We start from the raw sequence: 12,963 nt of genomic DNA, 5'->3' as shown, positions 1-12,963 counted from the left end.
GGATTTCTGAATTAGTAGATTAAAGCTTGAACAAGTTCAAGAAATCTTTAAAATGAGATAAAGTGGAGTAATCTTCTGTTAATGGAGATAGAAATAAAGTTCTTTATTTTCTATGCTGGCTAATGAAAATATAAAACTGATTTTCTGGAAACTTTAGAAATATAAGCTAGTCTAGAACAAGTGAGAGAAGCTGTTTTCTTGTGAATTGTTTGTGTGATAGGAAACTCATTTCTGGACAGCTTGATACAGGCAAAACTCTGATATCAACAGTGTAGTTACAGTGCAGACTTTTAAGTTCATTTTTTTCTTATGTTTAGATAGAAGGTGAAGGTGTGGACGCTCAGGAAGAAAGAGAAACTCGACTCTTCCCAGCAGATGATGATAAATACCGAATTTTGTGCCATGCTTTAACTGGTGACTTCCTCATATACGGCACAGACGTGAGTATTATCTCTGTTCTTAAGGATCTTTTAAAATTGAATATATTTCTGTTCAAATGATTTGAATTATTATCATTTTTTGAAGAAAAAATGATGTTACTGAGAAATTCGCTTTGAATTATTTTCTCTGCAAAATTGCATCCAACTTTCCCTTACAGTTGCACTTATATGAGATGTTTTGGCAGGAATGTTGTCTTACTAATGTTTGGTTCAAAACACTGCTTTTTAGTAGCAGAATTTAATTTTGTTGTAGTAGTGAGATAATTGGCAGTCAAAGTATCTTCCAGATATAAGAAAAAAAGTATAGGGCTTATTTTGAATATATTGATTCAAGTGGTAACATGATAGATGTGGACTCAAAGATAATGAGGTAAGCAAGTGTTATAGTGTAAATGTAGGTCTCAGCTTACTATTGAACCATTTGACAGATGATAGGGATTTTTGTTTTTTATTTTTGTAAGTGTTTCAACAGGAGAAAAAATTAGGAGGACACTGAAGAATAATGTGAAAATGGACTTTTCAGGAGATTTTCCTCTGTATGAGGCATATTTTTTTTTTGTTTTAGTATTTTCTGCTGCAGGGAATACAGGGCACATTTGACATTGTACTGTGCTCTTTCTGACACATGGTGATGTCCTGACCTTTCAGAAGAAAGACAGAGCTGCTTTCTCTGCTCTTATCACTGATTTACTAGTTTGAATGGTTTTGTAGCAGTTGAGGGCTTTCCTGTTTCCTCAGGTGCCTTTTTAGCTAGTTAAAACTAGTACTGATAAATTTTAAATGCTGAATTTGGAACTGATCAATTTGGTGTGTGCAAGTTTTACAGTTGACTTCAAAAGCCACCTTTTAGTTCTGGTGTTCTTGTTTGTGCAACACTAATTGAGAAATAGTGTTTATCACCAGTGAATTGGGTTGTTTTTTTCCCCTGTATTGGGTAAACCTGTACTTAAGGATTTCTGTTTCTTCTTGGGAGGCAAATTATTCAGCATTGGTTGAAGGCTAAATTTCTTTCAAGAAAGAAGCAGGCATTTCCCCTCATTTCAGAATTGCACTGTACTGTCTCTACAAAGCTCAGTGAGTTTTCCTCCCTCTTTCCTAAAACTATTTCATGGTTATCTTCAGCTTGAAGGCAAGTGAAGGAAAAAGTGGTTAACTGTGCTCTTAAATGAGGACATCCAAAGGTTATTTGAATTAGTTAAAATCTCTGGATTCTTAGTTTATTTCTGGGTATTTTTTGATCACAGCTAGTTAATGATAGAACTAGTGCTAGTTAGAGAAATAAGAAATAATAAACAGCTGTTCCACTCTCCTGTTACAGTAATATAGATATTCATATTTTTTCATTGGAAAAGGCAGGAAGTGAGTTAGTGAGGTAGTTTTTTTTTCTTTCAAATAAAAAGACCCTCCATTTTTTTAATCCCACTCCCAAAAAGCCTCAAGTTTTCCTATACTGCCTACTAATGTCCGGCAATGAGGAAAAAAGTCAAAAGAAACCTGGAAGTGCTGTTTTGTTTACATGTTCTTCATACTCAGATCTCTAAGATAGGAAAAAAAATCACCACAATCAAATTCATTATCTACTTGCCATTTACTAGTGTCAATATTAGCCTTTTCTGGTTTTTTTTCCTCATTAGACTGGAGTCATTCATTATTTCTACATTGAAGACTGGCAATATGTGAATGAATATCGTCATCCTGTCAGCGTGAGAAAAATTTTTCCAGATCCTAATGGAACCAGACTGGCTTTCATAGATGAAAAAAGTGATGGCTTTGTCTATTGTCCAGTAAGTTAATGTGGGATAGCTGTGCCCTAATATTTACAAGTTAGGTCTCCAACTATCTTGTAAAATGTGTTTTATAGAGAATGATAAAACTTCTGTTACTCAACACATATGCTAGAAGAAATTGCCAAAAAGGCTTGAATGGTAATGTAAAGAATAGTAATGTAAAGAAATAAAATGTGTCATAGTAGATCAGGGTAATTTAATTATGGTAAATGCCTTTCAGATATTATATATTAGTGTATTCCAGTACTGATATTTTAGCTAATGTTAAAGTGCTACCTTTCAGTTCACTGCCTGTACCATTGCTCTTCTTCCAAGGAAAGTAAATATGCTTGTGACATGTATTTTCTCCACTTACTTCCTTTCTGAATTAAACAATTATGCTATTCAGAGTCACTGCTCATAAGAAAACTTCTTGTAATAAGAATTTCATATTTCTGCTATTCTTCTATTCCTCTATTCTTAATCATTACCTGAATGAAAATTTAGTTCTTTTCATTAGTCTTGCTTCCTTGTGACTTTACTTCTGCATTCTTCCCAGGTAAATGATAGAATATACGAGATTCCAAATTTCTCACCAACCATTAAAGGAATCCTGTGGGAAAACTGGCCAATGGATAAAGGTGTTTTTGTTGCTTATGATGATGATAAAGTGTACACTTATGTCTTTCATAAAGATGCCATTCAAGGTACTGCAAATGCTTTGAAAATATCGTCAATTACTTCAGTTATTAAAGTAAAACACGTTCTGTTTTTGATTTGTGCTAAATATTTCCACAACTGCATATGAAAATGAACAGTACAGAGGTTTTGAAGTGTTAACTCTCTAATAAAAAAAGTAACTGCTGTGTAGGTTTCTCTGCAAATTTCCAGCAAGAGACATTTTGATTTTAACCCTTCAAGCTTCTTGCTCCTGCACTCTTTTGTCTGATAATTGCACTCTATGCTTCAATTGTATTTTGTATTTTGCAAGAGAAGCTCTTAGGATCAGATGATAAAACTTCTATTCACTTATAGTATTAACCAAAAATGTATCCATAGCTATTTCTACATGAGTGGCAAGTGCCTACAGATTTATCTACCAACATTTGGAAAATTATTTTTATCGTTTATAATTTTTAACTTTTTCTATTTCACTGGCAAATGTACTCTTTTACAGTAGATTGTAACTATCAGAATTAGAGACCTTGAGTTAATAGCCAGCAACCTTGACCAGTTACCACATTTTTTCCCAAGTAGGGCTTTCTTAAATGATGCCTTCTTTCTTCCCAATCTTTGAATCTAGGATCGAAGATTATATTGGCAGGTGGTACAGAAGTCCCCTTTTCCCAAAAACCTTTGCTGTTGTATAATGGAGAATTAACTTGTCAGACTCAGAGTGGGAAAACAAACAATATCTATCTCAGTACTCACAGTTTCCTTGGAGATTTGAAAGACTTTGGACCTAATGAGCTGGCACAAATGCTTACTCAAGCGTTAATGTTGAAAAGGTACATCTGTGTTTTAATTCTATTGTGTAAATATTTTTTTCTGTGCTTATAGCTCTATACAGCATAGCTGGTTATCTGAGAATGTCATGCTGAATACGGATAAATTAGATTGATCCATCAGGTCATATGATGGTGTCTGTGCAAACCAGAGTAAAAGAAATAGTGCTGCTTTCTGCTTTTCCACTGTCAAGTAGAAGTAATTTGTTCAAGACTGATTTGGGGTCCTATGACAGTGGCTCTTCCAAAACTGGCTGAAGGTTCTTCTTGCCTCACTCTTCTTCCACTGCACTGAAGCAAAGCAAAATCAGTATAATGGGAAAACTGCCAGAATAGGTGATTTCATCAAAAAGAATGGTAAAAATAGCAGAAGCAGAACTGTAAGTTATGCGTTTGCACCTCTCCTTTGTTCCTGATAATTGTCTATCTCTCCATGGCTTAGAAGTAGAGATTTTTTTGAGTTTTCTCTGTCGTAGTATCAGGGAAAAAAAGAGTAGAGAAGGAAATTTAGGTACAGGAAGTATTGGTTTTAAATTACTTTTCCCTTCATAGATTTTCTGAAGCGTGGGGGATATGTGTACTTCTGAATGACCAGTCTAGTTGGAATGAGCTGGGCAAAGCTTGCTTACATCACATGGAGGTGGATTTTGCAATACGTGTTTATCGGACGTGTGGGAATGCTGGGATGGTGATGTCACTAGAAGAAATAAAGGTAAAGCATAGTCCTTTTTAAATGGGGAGTGCTGTGGTTTAATTCTTCTTAAGAATTTCTAATTTCTTTTTTTTATTTTTTATTTTTATTTTTCTTTTTTAGATTGTGGGTGAATCTTTTTCAAGAGAGTTTGTTATAGAGCAGAAAGCATTCAAACCACAGAACTCTTGCTTGATTTCCTCTTCACATGGTTGCAGTACTTGACTGGGATGCAGAATTCTTTCCCATATTTTCTTGAAAGGAGTAGAATATACATATTCATGTGTCAGACAAGATCTCTATCCTTTGCTATTTGTAAGAGAGTGTTTAAAGCCACTTATACGTATTTTTTAAGCTGATTGTATTTAGGCATCTGAAAGTGTACACACAATAGTACCTTAAGAATATACTTCTGCAAAGTGTTGATTTTAGACAGCATTTGTGGCTTTGAGGTACAGTAAGAAAGTGAGGGTTTGTAGAGTCTGTTACACCTGTTATGTGGGGACGTGTTGCTTTACTGTGTACCAGACTGTGTTACCTGTAACTTCTGCTTTTTAATATTGTTGCACCCATTGTGTCCTTTTGCAGGGAATAGAAGATCACAACCTTTTAGCAGGACACCTTGCCATGTTTACTAGTAATTTTAACCTGGCTCAGGATTTATACTTGGCATCCTCTCGTCCTATTTCTGCACTTGAGGTATTCAAAATGAGTAAATATTTTGTATGCAGTTTTCTTCACCTTAATGTTGGAATATTTTACCTTCTGGTAATTCTGCCCTCTGTGGTTTTGTTCTTGCTATTGTGTGACTTGCAGACACTCTCTTTTAAGATAAATGTAGCTCTCTCAAATAGTCTACATCCTACTAGAATACTAGCTCTATAATTGCATTTAGACTAATGTAAAGTTCATATTACAATTCAGAATTTGATGTCTCCATCAGAAAATGATGCTCTTCTTTGTTAATAGATGCGAAAAGACTTGCAGCACTGGGACAGTGCACTTCAGCTGGCTAAGTGTTTGGCTCCAGACCAAATCCCATTCATATCAAGGGAATATGCACTGCAACTTGAATTCACGTAAGTTCTCCTGTAAAACTGTAGTGTAAGAACATGAAAACCAAAGCTCGTGCTGACTAGAACATGCCATTGAGATACTGTAGCTAAGAAAGCTCAGCTGTAATGCTGAGTTACCAGTTTTTGCAGCTGGAAGACCAGAAGAAAAGTTTTGTAGAAATGCTTCATGCTCGAGGCATAGGTTAGCAAGTAGTAGTGATTTTTGATTGATTACAGTATATTTATATTCTTTTTGAATGGTGGGTCCACTATGTAATATCATCTCCTAAATAAGTACTTTGTTGCATGTGAGCATTTGGAAAATAGAGAAAATTCATAGTGTTTAAGACTATTTGCATTGGACAAAAGCCTCGCTTAAAACTTTTGCTTGTTTTTCCTTCAATACTCAAGCCTTCATATTCTTACATTTTAGATAGGAGTGTGTCAGATTTCAGGCCTGACAGTCCTCAAAAGAGAATTATTAACCGTTTGCTGTGATATTAAGTCTGTATTGTGGCTCTGCAGATGAAACTCAGTCAGCTTAACATCTAACCTGAGGGGAAAAGCTCTGTATATTAAATTCCCATTTCTGTAATACCCCCAGAACTGTTGGAGGACACAGTCACAGACAGGAGGGAACTGAGGCCATAAATATATATGATGAGACCATCTGTAACTTCTGTTCTGAATGTACTTAAAAAAATAAAAAAATAAACCACCAACTTTCACTGTTAAGCTGGGGGAAAAAAAAAGTAGATTGGTTTTTTTTCCAGCAGTATGTGTGGAAATAGAGGTGAAATTATTGAGTTGCACTGCATACATGGGTATTCTGTGCCTCTCTGTCATGGAATTCGATTGAGCTCAGTGTAAAGGAATTGAGAGACAGGCTTGCCTTTTGATTAATAGCTTAATAAAGGGAAACGCCGTAACATACTGTGTAATTCCTTCTTTTGCATACCTCACATCCTAATTTGCAGTTTTTAATCTCTTAAGCAAAACAGCTGCATGCATAATCTGTCTGAGAGATCTGGTAGGTAGGAAGGTAATGATCTCTTCCAATTAAAACTTGTTCCACATAATTCCAATTTTCTTGCAGGGGCGATTATATGAATGCTCTGGCACATTATGAGAAGGGAATCACTGGGGACAGTAAGGTATTTCATTTCCAGTGCTGATAGCATGTGTAGTTATCAAATACTACACTTCCAAGTGTTTTGTTTCAGATGGTTTAAATTCAGCTTTATTATTTCAGTGCTAAATCTACACAACTATTGCTTTGGTGATAGCAGTCCTTTATGTACTTTTTTGTGTGTTTTTAGTGCACAGAATGGTGCTTTCTCTACTCGTAAAACATTATTGCCATTGTGTTCGAATAGAATAACAAGACTTAGTTTGAGCAGTTTCATAGTAGACGTGCAAACACTGTGGGTAATGTTGCTAGGATTTAATTGTTAAAGCAAAAATCTTCGTTATTCCTTTGGTTATTCTTTGCTGAAATTTTATCTACTTAAAGCCATGCTAGGATTGCATTACAAAGTAGACATCTTATTCAGTAGATATTCCCTTATTCTGGCATTATTTTCCCTAATATTTGCAAAATGCCTATTACGAAACAGCTAAAATAATAATACAGGAATTTAATAGAGAAAATAGCAGTGTTTTCTGAATTCAAGCCATTTGCCCTTATGAAGGTTCAGTGGCCTTACCATGTTTGGGGAAAAAAAAAAAAAATTAAAATGAAGAGAGATTACAAGCTTTTTTTTTTTCTACTGTTGGCTTTGAAGGAAAGAATAAAGTAGTACAGAGCCATTTGTAATAATATATTCCCTGTATGCTTGGCTGGGACAGATTTTGCAAGTGAAATACAGAAACAAAAGACCAATGGTTAAGGAAAAAAAAAATTAAGCAGAGTTGTTCTTAACTAGTAAAAAATAGCTGAACCTGAGCAAGAATTTGTAGGCAAAAATTGAATTCACCAAGTCCATGTAATGTTTTGTTATTTGGAATCAGTGTTTTGTTACTGTGGATTTTGCCAGCTGCAATTTCTGATACGTAATGTCTCTGCTTTCCATTTGGTTGCTAGTATCAGGAACACGATGAAGCTTGCCTTGCTGGAGTGGCTCAGATGTGCATTCGAATGGGGGATATCCGCCAGGGCGTAAACCAGGCCATTAAGCATCCCAGTAGGTTACTAAAAAGGGACTGTGGAGCTATTCTGGAGAGTATGAAGGTAAATTAACAAAGCCTAAGGTTGAATATGTGAATGCATTAGGATACTTTTTCATAATCATAGTTTACAAATGATATTACAATGATTTTCAATATTACAGCAATTTTCAGAAGCTGCACAGCTGTATGAGAAGGGACAATATTATGACAAGGCAGCATCAGTGTACATCCGGTGTAAAAACTGGTAAGTACAGATTGCAGGGAGGTGTTGTTTGTTGTAACAGAGGACTTGACGTGGTGCCTTTGGAAAAGAACAAGGCTGCAAATGTCTCTGGTTTTGTGGTTCCTCTCCTCAGGCTTGAACAAGAACAGCATTCACCTCTTAGAAACTTATGTTGGTTTAAATACAGCCTTACTGGAAATGGGAGTCTTCCCTTCCCCCCCCCCCCCCTTTTATTGTGTCACTGTTAGCTGCAGTTTCCAGTCCTTTTTGCATGTGTGAGTGTGCATGGTGTGCATGTGCTCTCTATTTTATAGAGAGATTCTGAGTCTTGATTGTTATCTAATTTCATTTTATGTTATTTTAATAAGAGAAACTGAATAAAGCAGAGATCAGAAAGACCCCCTCTCTTTCATGCAAGTGCTCTAAAAATTAGGCTGGAATATTACGCTCATTTACGATGCAAAAATTTATCCTGCTGTGAAAGTGCATCAGCAGCATCATGGTGAACCAAGAGAACACTTGTTAAATAAGAGTAGCTTATGTACAGTGACAGACTTGACATGGAAGCTGGGAGGGGCTTGTTTTGTTTCTTCAGGCAAAAGTAAGTTCAGGTCTCTTGAAGCCTTAGGGAGTGCTCTGCATTCCAGGCACAGAAGGGACATTTAGGGCCTGCCTCTCTGCAGCCTCACACATGCTCTGCTGTGTTGTTGATGTTGTCATTCAGAGGATCTGCCTGTAATTGCCTCTTTCCAACTATTAAGTACAGCTCTTTAAACATTTTAAAGTGCCTTCAAAGCTTACACGTTATGTTCAAATACTTTCTTTTTTAACCACCTTTTCAGTATTGATATAAATATGCCTGTTCTACTAGAGAAAAAGGAAACCAGAAATGTTTCTTCACTTTGTCTTGTCTTTCCAGGACAAAAGTCGGTGAACTTCTTCCTCATGTTTCATCTCCAAAGATTCACCTGCAATATGCAAAGGCCAAAGAAGCAGATGGCAGGTGTGTTTATCTGCATTTACAGAATATGTAATTGTTATTTATGGCATGTGTTATTTCTATAAAATATACTAAAAGACAGACTTTAAATTTTGCATAAAACATGCTTGTAAAAAAGGATTCAGAAATACCCAAGCATGAGTATTTTAAACATAGTCTAAGGACCAACCACTACCATCACAGACATGGTTTTAATTGATTTTTTCCCATCTAAACATTACTGTCTTTATAACAAAAATGATTGAAGGTCTTACGGTGCTGCAGCAATACAGCAGTCCAATTAATGGAATACTCAAGTTCAGTTTGTTTCTAACAATTCCTTTCATAAAGCTGTGATTTTTAAGGTCTTTCAAAATTGAAATAATCATGGAAGAATTTTTTTCAATCTGAAAGCAAATTACTGTTACATCTTAATAGCTGCTCTTGCAAGGCACTGGATAAAGTGAAATTATTGGCTAAAATGATAAATACCAAAACAGGCCTTTGTCATATCAGCCAATAATCATAAAATTTTAATCACAAAGTTTAGTTTTCTACTTGTCAGTGCCTGTAGGGAAATGGAGTTCAGACTAATTATGGCTTGTAAGATGAGACAACCAAGGCTAAATGCTTGGATGGATGAGACTAGACAATATTATTAGTGTTAACTGCATAGTGCAAGGATGAGGAATTTCTTTAACTCATTTATGGAACAGAAAATAGACTCATTTTTGAAACTGTGCTACTAGTTTTCTGTTTGGATTTCTTGTTCTCTCACTCCCGAGTGACTTAATGTGGAGCTGATAAAACAGATGAACTACTCCTAAGATATACAAAAAGGGGGGCTTGACAGAGTAAGTTAAAAATACTTCCGTGGTTTTCTACTGTCTCAGCAAGAAATGTACTCCCAAGAGAAAACAATGTGGAGAGAAAAGTTAGTAAACACAAAACAAGCCTATTTATGCAAACTGAAAAGAAGGTGTCACAGAATAACGGCTCAGAAGTAAAATACTGTACGTTTCTTTCATACCATACTGAAAAGAGGTCTTTGAAAATCAGAAAAACTTGTGGAGCTGTAATTTTTCAGGTACAAGGAAGCTGTGGTAGCGTATGAGAATGCAAAACAGTGGGACAGCGTAATCCGACTGTGTTTGGATCACCTTAATAATCCTGAAAGGGCCGTTAATATTGTGAGAGAAACCCAGTCTCTTGATGGGGCAAAGATGGTGGCCAGGTAATAATTATACGTTAAGAAGTTAATCTCTTTGAGGGCTGTTAACTGTTTCTTTCTTCTGCATTGTTGCCAGAGGGTAGAACTGTGCTCAGTACAGTAAGTGGCATTTTTTTAGAAAGAAATCCTATGAGCTTTTAGAAAATATAATATTTCCTTGAACACATTCTTAATGCATCCCATAACTTACCTCAATCCAGCATTGCCTTTTCACTCTACTTAAAGAGAGTGTCACTCTTAAATCATGATTGTGTTGTCCAAGTTAGTGATTTTCTAGATGCAGCTATAGAGAGCACCATAAAATTAATTGTTACGCACAATTTTCGTATTAACTTCTTTCAGGAAGAATATTCTTGTACTTTTCTTGTAGTTTTTATTGCACTTACAGCTTATGAGATGGGCAGTTAGAGTTTTAAAAGCTTGGAAGAGGTCATACCTGTTGGAAGTTGGTGAGGCCTGCTGGTGTATCAGACTCAGTTGCTAGTGCTTGGTTAATGACTACATATTTCAGTTTAGTGACTCGAGTTCTTTAAAGTTTGGGCAACTAAACAGGTACTGCTTTATTTCTTTCTAACTCTTCAATTGAAAATTACATTACCCTGAAGTAGTGAGTTTAGAAAATAATAAAAGTTTGCCATGCTGTGTTATTTGCAGTAAGTTAATTTTAGTAACCTATTTAAAAGATAAAATACGTAGATACAAAATTAGAAATACATCGTTCTTGCATGCCACAAAATACTGTATGTTTCTTAAAGTTTGGAGCATTCATTGTGTTACCTAACTAAGGTATTAATTTGTTCATTCCAACTAGATTTTTCCTGCAGCTCGGTGACTATGGTTCTGCCATCCAGTTCCTGGTCATGTCTAAATGCAATAATGAAGCTTTCACGTTAGCTCAACAGCACAACAAGATGGAGATTTATGCTGATATCATCAGTGAGTATTCCAGTTTAATGCTTTGCACACAGTGTGTTTTACTGTACTTTTACTTGGTTTAGACCAAATTAAAGTGATAAGACAAGGGATATGTGGTTTTGTTTCCCAGCCCTTTTCATTTCTTGTTTCCAATCACTATTGGCAGATTTGGCATCCTGTTTTTAATTCAGGTCTATAAGCTTTGTTTCACTTCCAGCTTAGGTGTTTTCAAAACCTTGGCTTTGTTAGAGCTCTAGCAGCCTTCTTTGTGGAAAGTTTCACATAAGGATCTAACAAACTATCTCATCTTTTCAATAAAACATTGAAAGTTTCCCTTTAAAAAATGCATTTCTGCTAGGGTGGGGTACTTACAGAAACTTCACAGCACTTAGCTTGGTGATATACTATTACAGCTGCTTGTCAAGGTGGGCAGTATTGTTCTATTATTATTCCTTGTGCTTTCTTCCTTCTCTCCTTTCGCAGCAGCATGGCTCAAATTGTAATCTAAGTGGGTGGAAACAGGTTTTAAACCTAACTTTGGAGAAGAGGCTCTCTTTGTGTGTACAGTAACACGGCATCTTGGTTAGAGGACTCAGCTGTATTGCCTGCTAAATGGTTAGATAGCTCCTGATAATCTTTTACTATGCAATACAGGTATACCCTCATATTCTTAAGCTGTGAAAATGATCCTAATGTTAATCTTAATATCATCTTTTCTATTTTATTGTTGCCAAGACATAATGAAAAGAATAAATAGCATGTCATAGGCCATTCTGTTATGTCTGTAGAAATCCCACTACCATGTGAAACCTGTGGAAACAATAATGCCAATGCATTATTAGGCCCTGATGTCTGACATTTAGTCTTTTAAGTAGGAAAAAAGCACACAAGCCATAATTTGGTTCTACTTGGCTTTGGTTTTCTCTGTATAACGGGTATTTCTTTGTTAGGGCCCTTTTCTTACTTAATAGGAATGCTCTGTTATCATGGCCTTCTCTCTCTTGCAGCTTCCGATAGTACCAGCAATGAAGATTATCAGAGCATCGCTCTGTATTTTGAAGGAGAAAAGAAACATTTTCAGGCGGGAAAGTTTTTCTTGTTGTGTGGCCAGTATGGACGGGTCAGTACTTAAATGACAAAGCAGTGATGGTTGACTGTTCATAGGAACTGTTGAAAATACTGTACTTCCAAATCAAGTTCACCTGTACACTTTTAGCTGTCTTAACTGAGGCATGTACTGATACAAAAAGGTGTTAAAAAGCTAAGTATTGATTCCATGAGTTATACACTGTCACACAGATAAACTTTTCATAGCAGTAGGGACAGATTAATGTCAGTCACATTACCCTCAGTGAATTTCTAAGAGGTGTAAACATACAGGTAAAATTTGCAGTATATTTGCTTCACCAATGAAGATTTGGTTGCCGTAAAAATAGTTTGTTAAATAGTGCTGCACACCCGAACGTGAACAGATCTTTAAAAAGAAGGAAGTGTGTCAGTTGGCAGGCAAGTCTGTCAGCTGATGCTTGCTAAGTGTTTGACTCCTGCTTACTGAGCACGTGCTAAAAAAAGTTCCTGATTTTTGCAGATTACAGCCATCATAGGTGACTGTGCTTTCAGCTGGAGCTAAGGAGGCTTCTAATGCCACATCAACCACAGTTAGATGAAGATATATGCCAGGATTTAGCAAAGACTTACATCTTATTTTCAGGATGAAAAGCAGCCATTACCTGTATGGCATATATGGCTATTCTGATGGCTATAGAATACAGTCCATCCGTTGTGCCTTTTTTTTTTTGGTCAAAAGACAGAGAGAAACAACTTGGTAAAAATGAGAAAAATGTTAATTTCATGTATTTCAACTTCAACTCTTTTTCTACTTCTTTTCAGGCATTAAGGCACTTTATGAAAAGTCCAAGCACAGAAGATAACTTGGCTATTGAAATGGCGATTGAAACAGTAAGCAACTTTGATAAAACAAAATATTAC

At 35.9% G+C, this 12,963-nt stretch overlaps 1 protein-coding gene across 2 annotated transcripts in view; it reads left to right on the top strand.

Moving 5' to 3' along the window:
- The window catches only part of WDR19 (WD repeat domain 19), a 37,425-nt gene that overhangs the window by 12,108 nt on the left and 12,354 nt on the right, over positions 1-12,963 (top strand). For both annotated transcript variants that reach the window (XM_042872240.1, XM_042872241.1), the window contains 15 exons: positions 318-440; positions 2,075-2,224; positions 2,766-2,913; positions 3,510-3,714; positions 4,264-4,423; positions 4,991-5,101; positions 5,372-5,481; positions 6,554-6,611; positions 7,541-7,687; positions 7,788-7,870; positions 8,769-8,852; positions 9,916-10,062; positions 10,871-10,995; positions 11,982-12,094; positions 12,865-12,933. In XM_042872240.1, coding sequence (XP_042728174.1) covers positions 318-440; positions 2,075-2,224; positions 2,766-2,913; positions 3,510-3,714; positions 4,264-4,423; positions 4,991-5,101; positions 5,372-5,481; positions 6,554-6,611; positions 7,541-7,687; positions 7,788-7,870; positions 8,769-8,852; positions 9,916-10,062; positions 10,871-10,995; positions 11,982-12,094; positions 12,865-12,933 — 1,833 coding nt within the window. The remainder of the gene's footprint in view (positions 1-317; positions 441-2,074; positions 2,225-2,765; positions 2,914-3,509; positions 3,715-4,263; positions 4,424-4,990; positions 5,102-5,371; positions 5,482-6,553; positions 6,612-7,540; positions 7,688-7,787; positions 7,871-8,768; positions 8,853-9,915; positions 10,063-10,870; positions 10,996-11,981; positions 12,095-12,864; positions 12,934-12,963) is intronic.

This window comes from Lagopus leucura, unplaced genomic scaffold (genome assembly GCF_019238085.1).
Source record: "Lagopus leucura isolate 7727_CA_CO unplaced genomic scaffold, USGS_WTPT01 Super-Scaffold_100004, whole genome shotgun sequence".
NCBI lineage: Eukaryota > Metazoa > Chordata > Aves > Galliformes > Phasianidae > Lagopus > Lagopus leucura.
The sequence above is the reverse complement of the archived record's forward strand: the minus strand, read 5'-3'. Positions and strand labels throughout refer to the sequence as shown.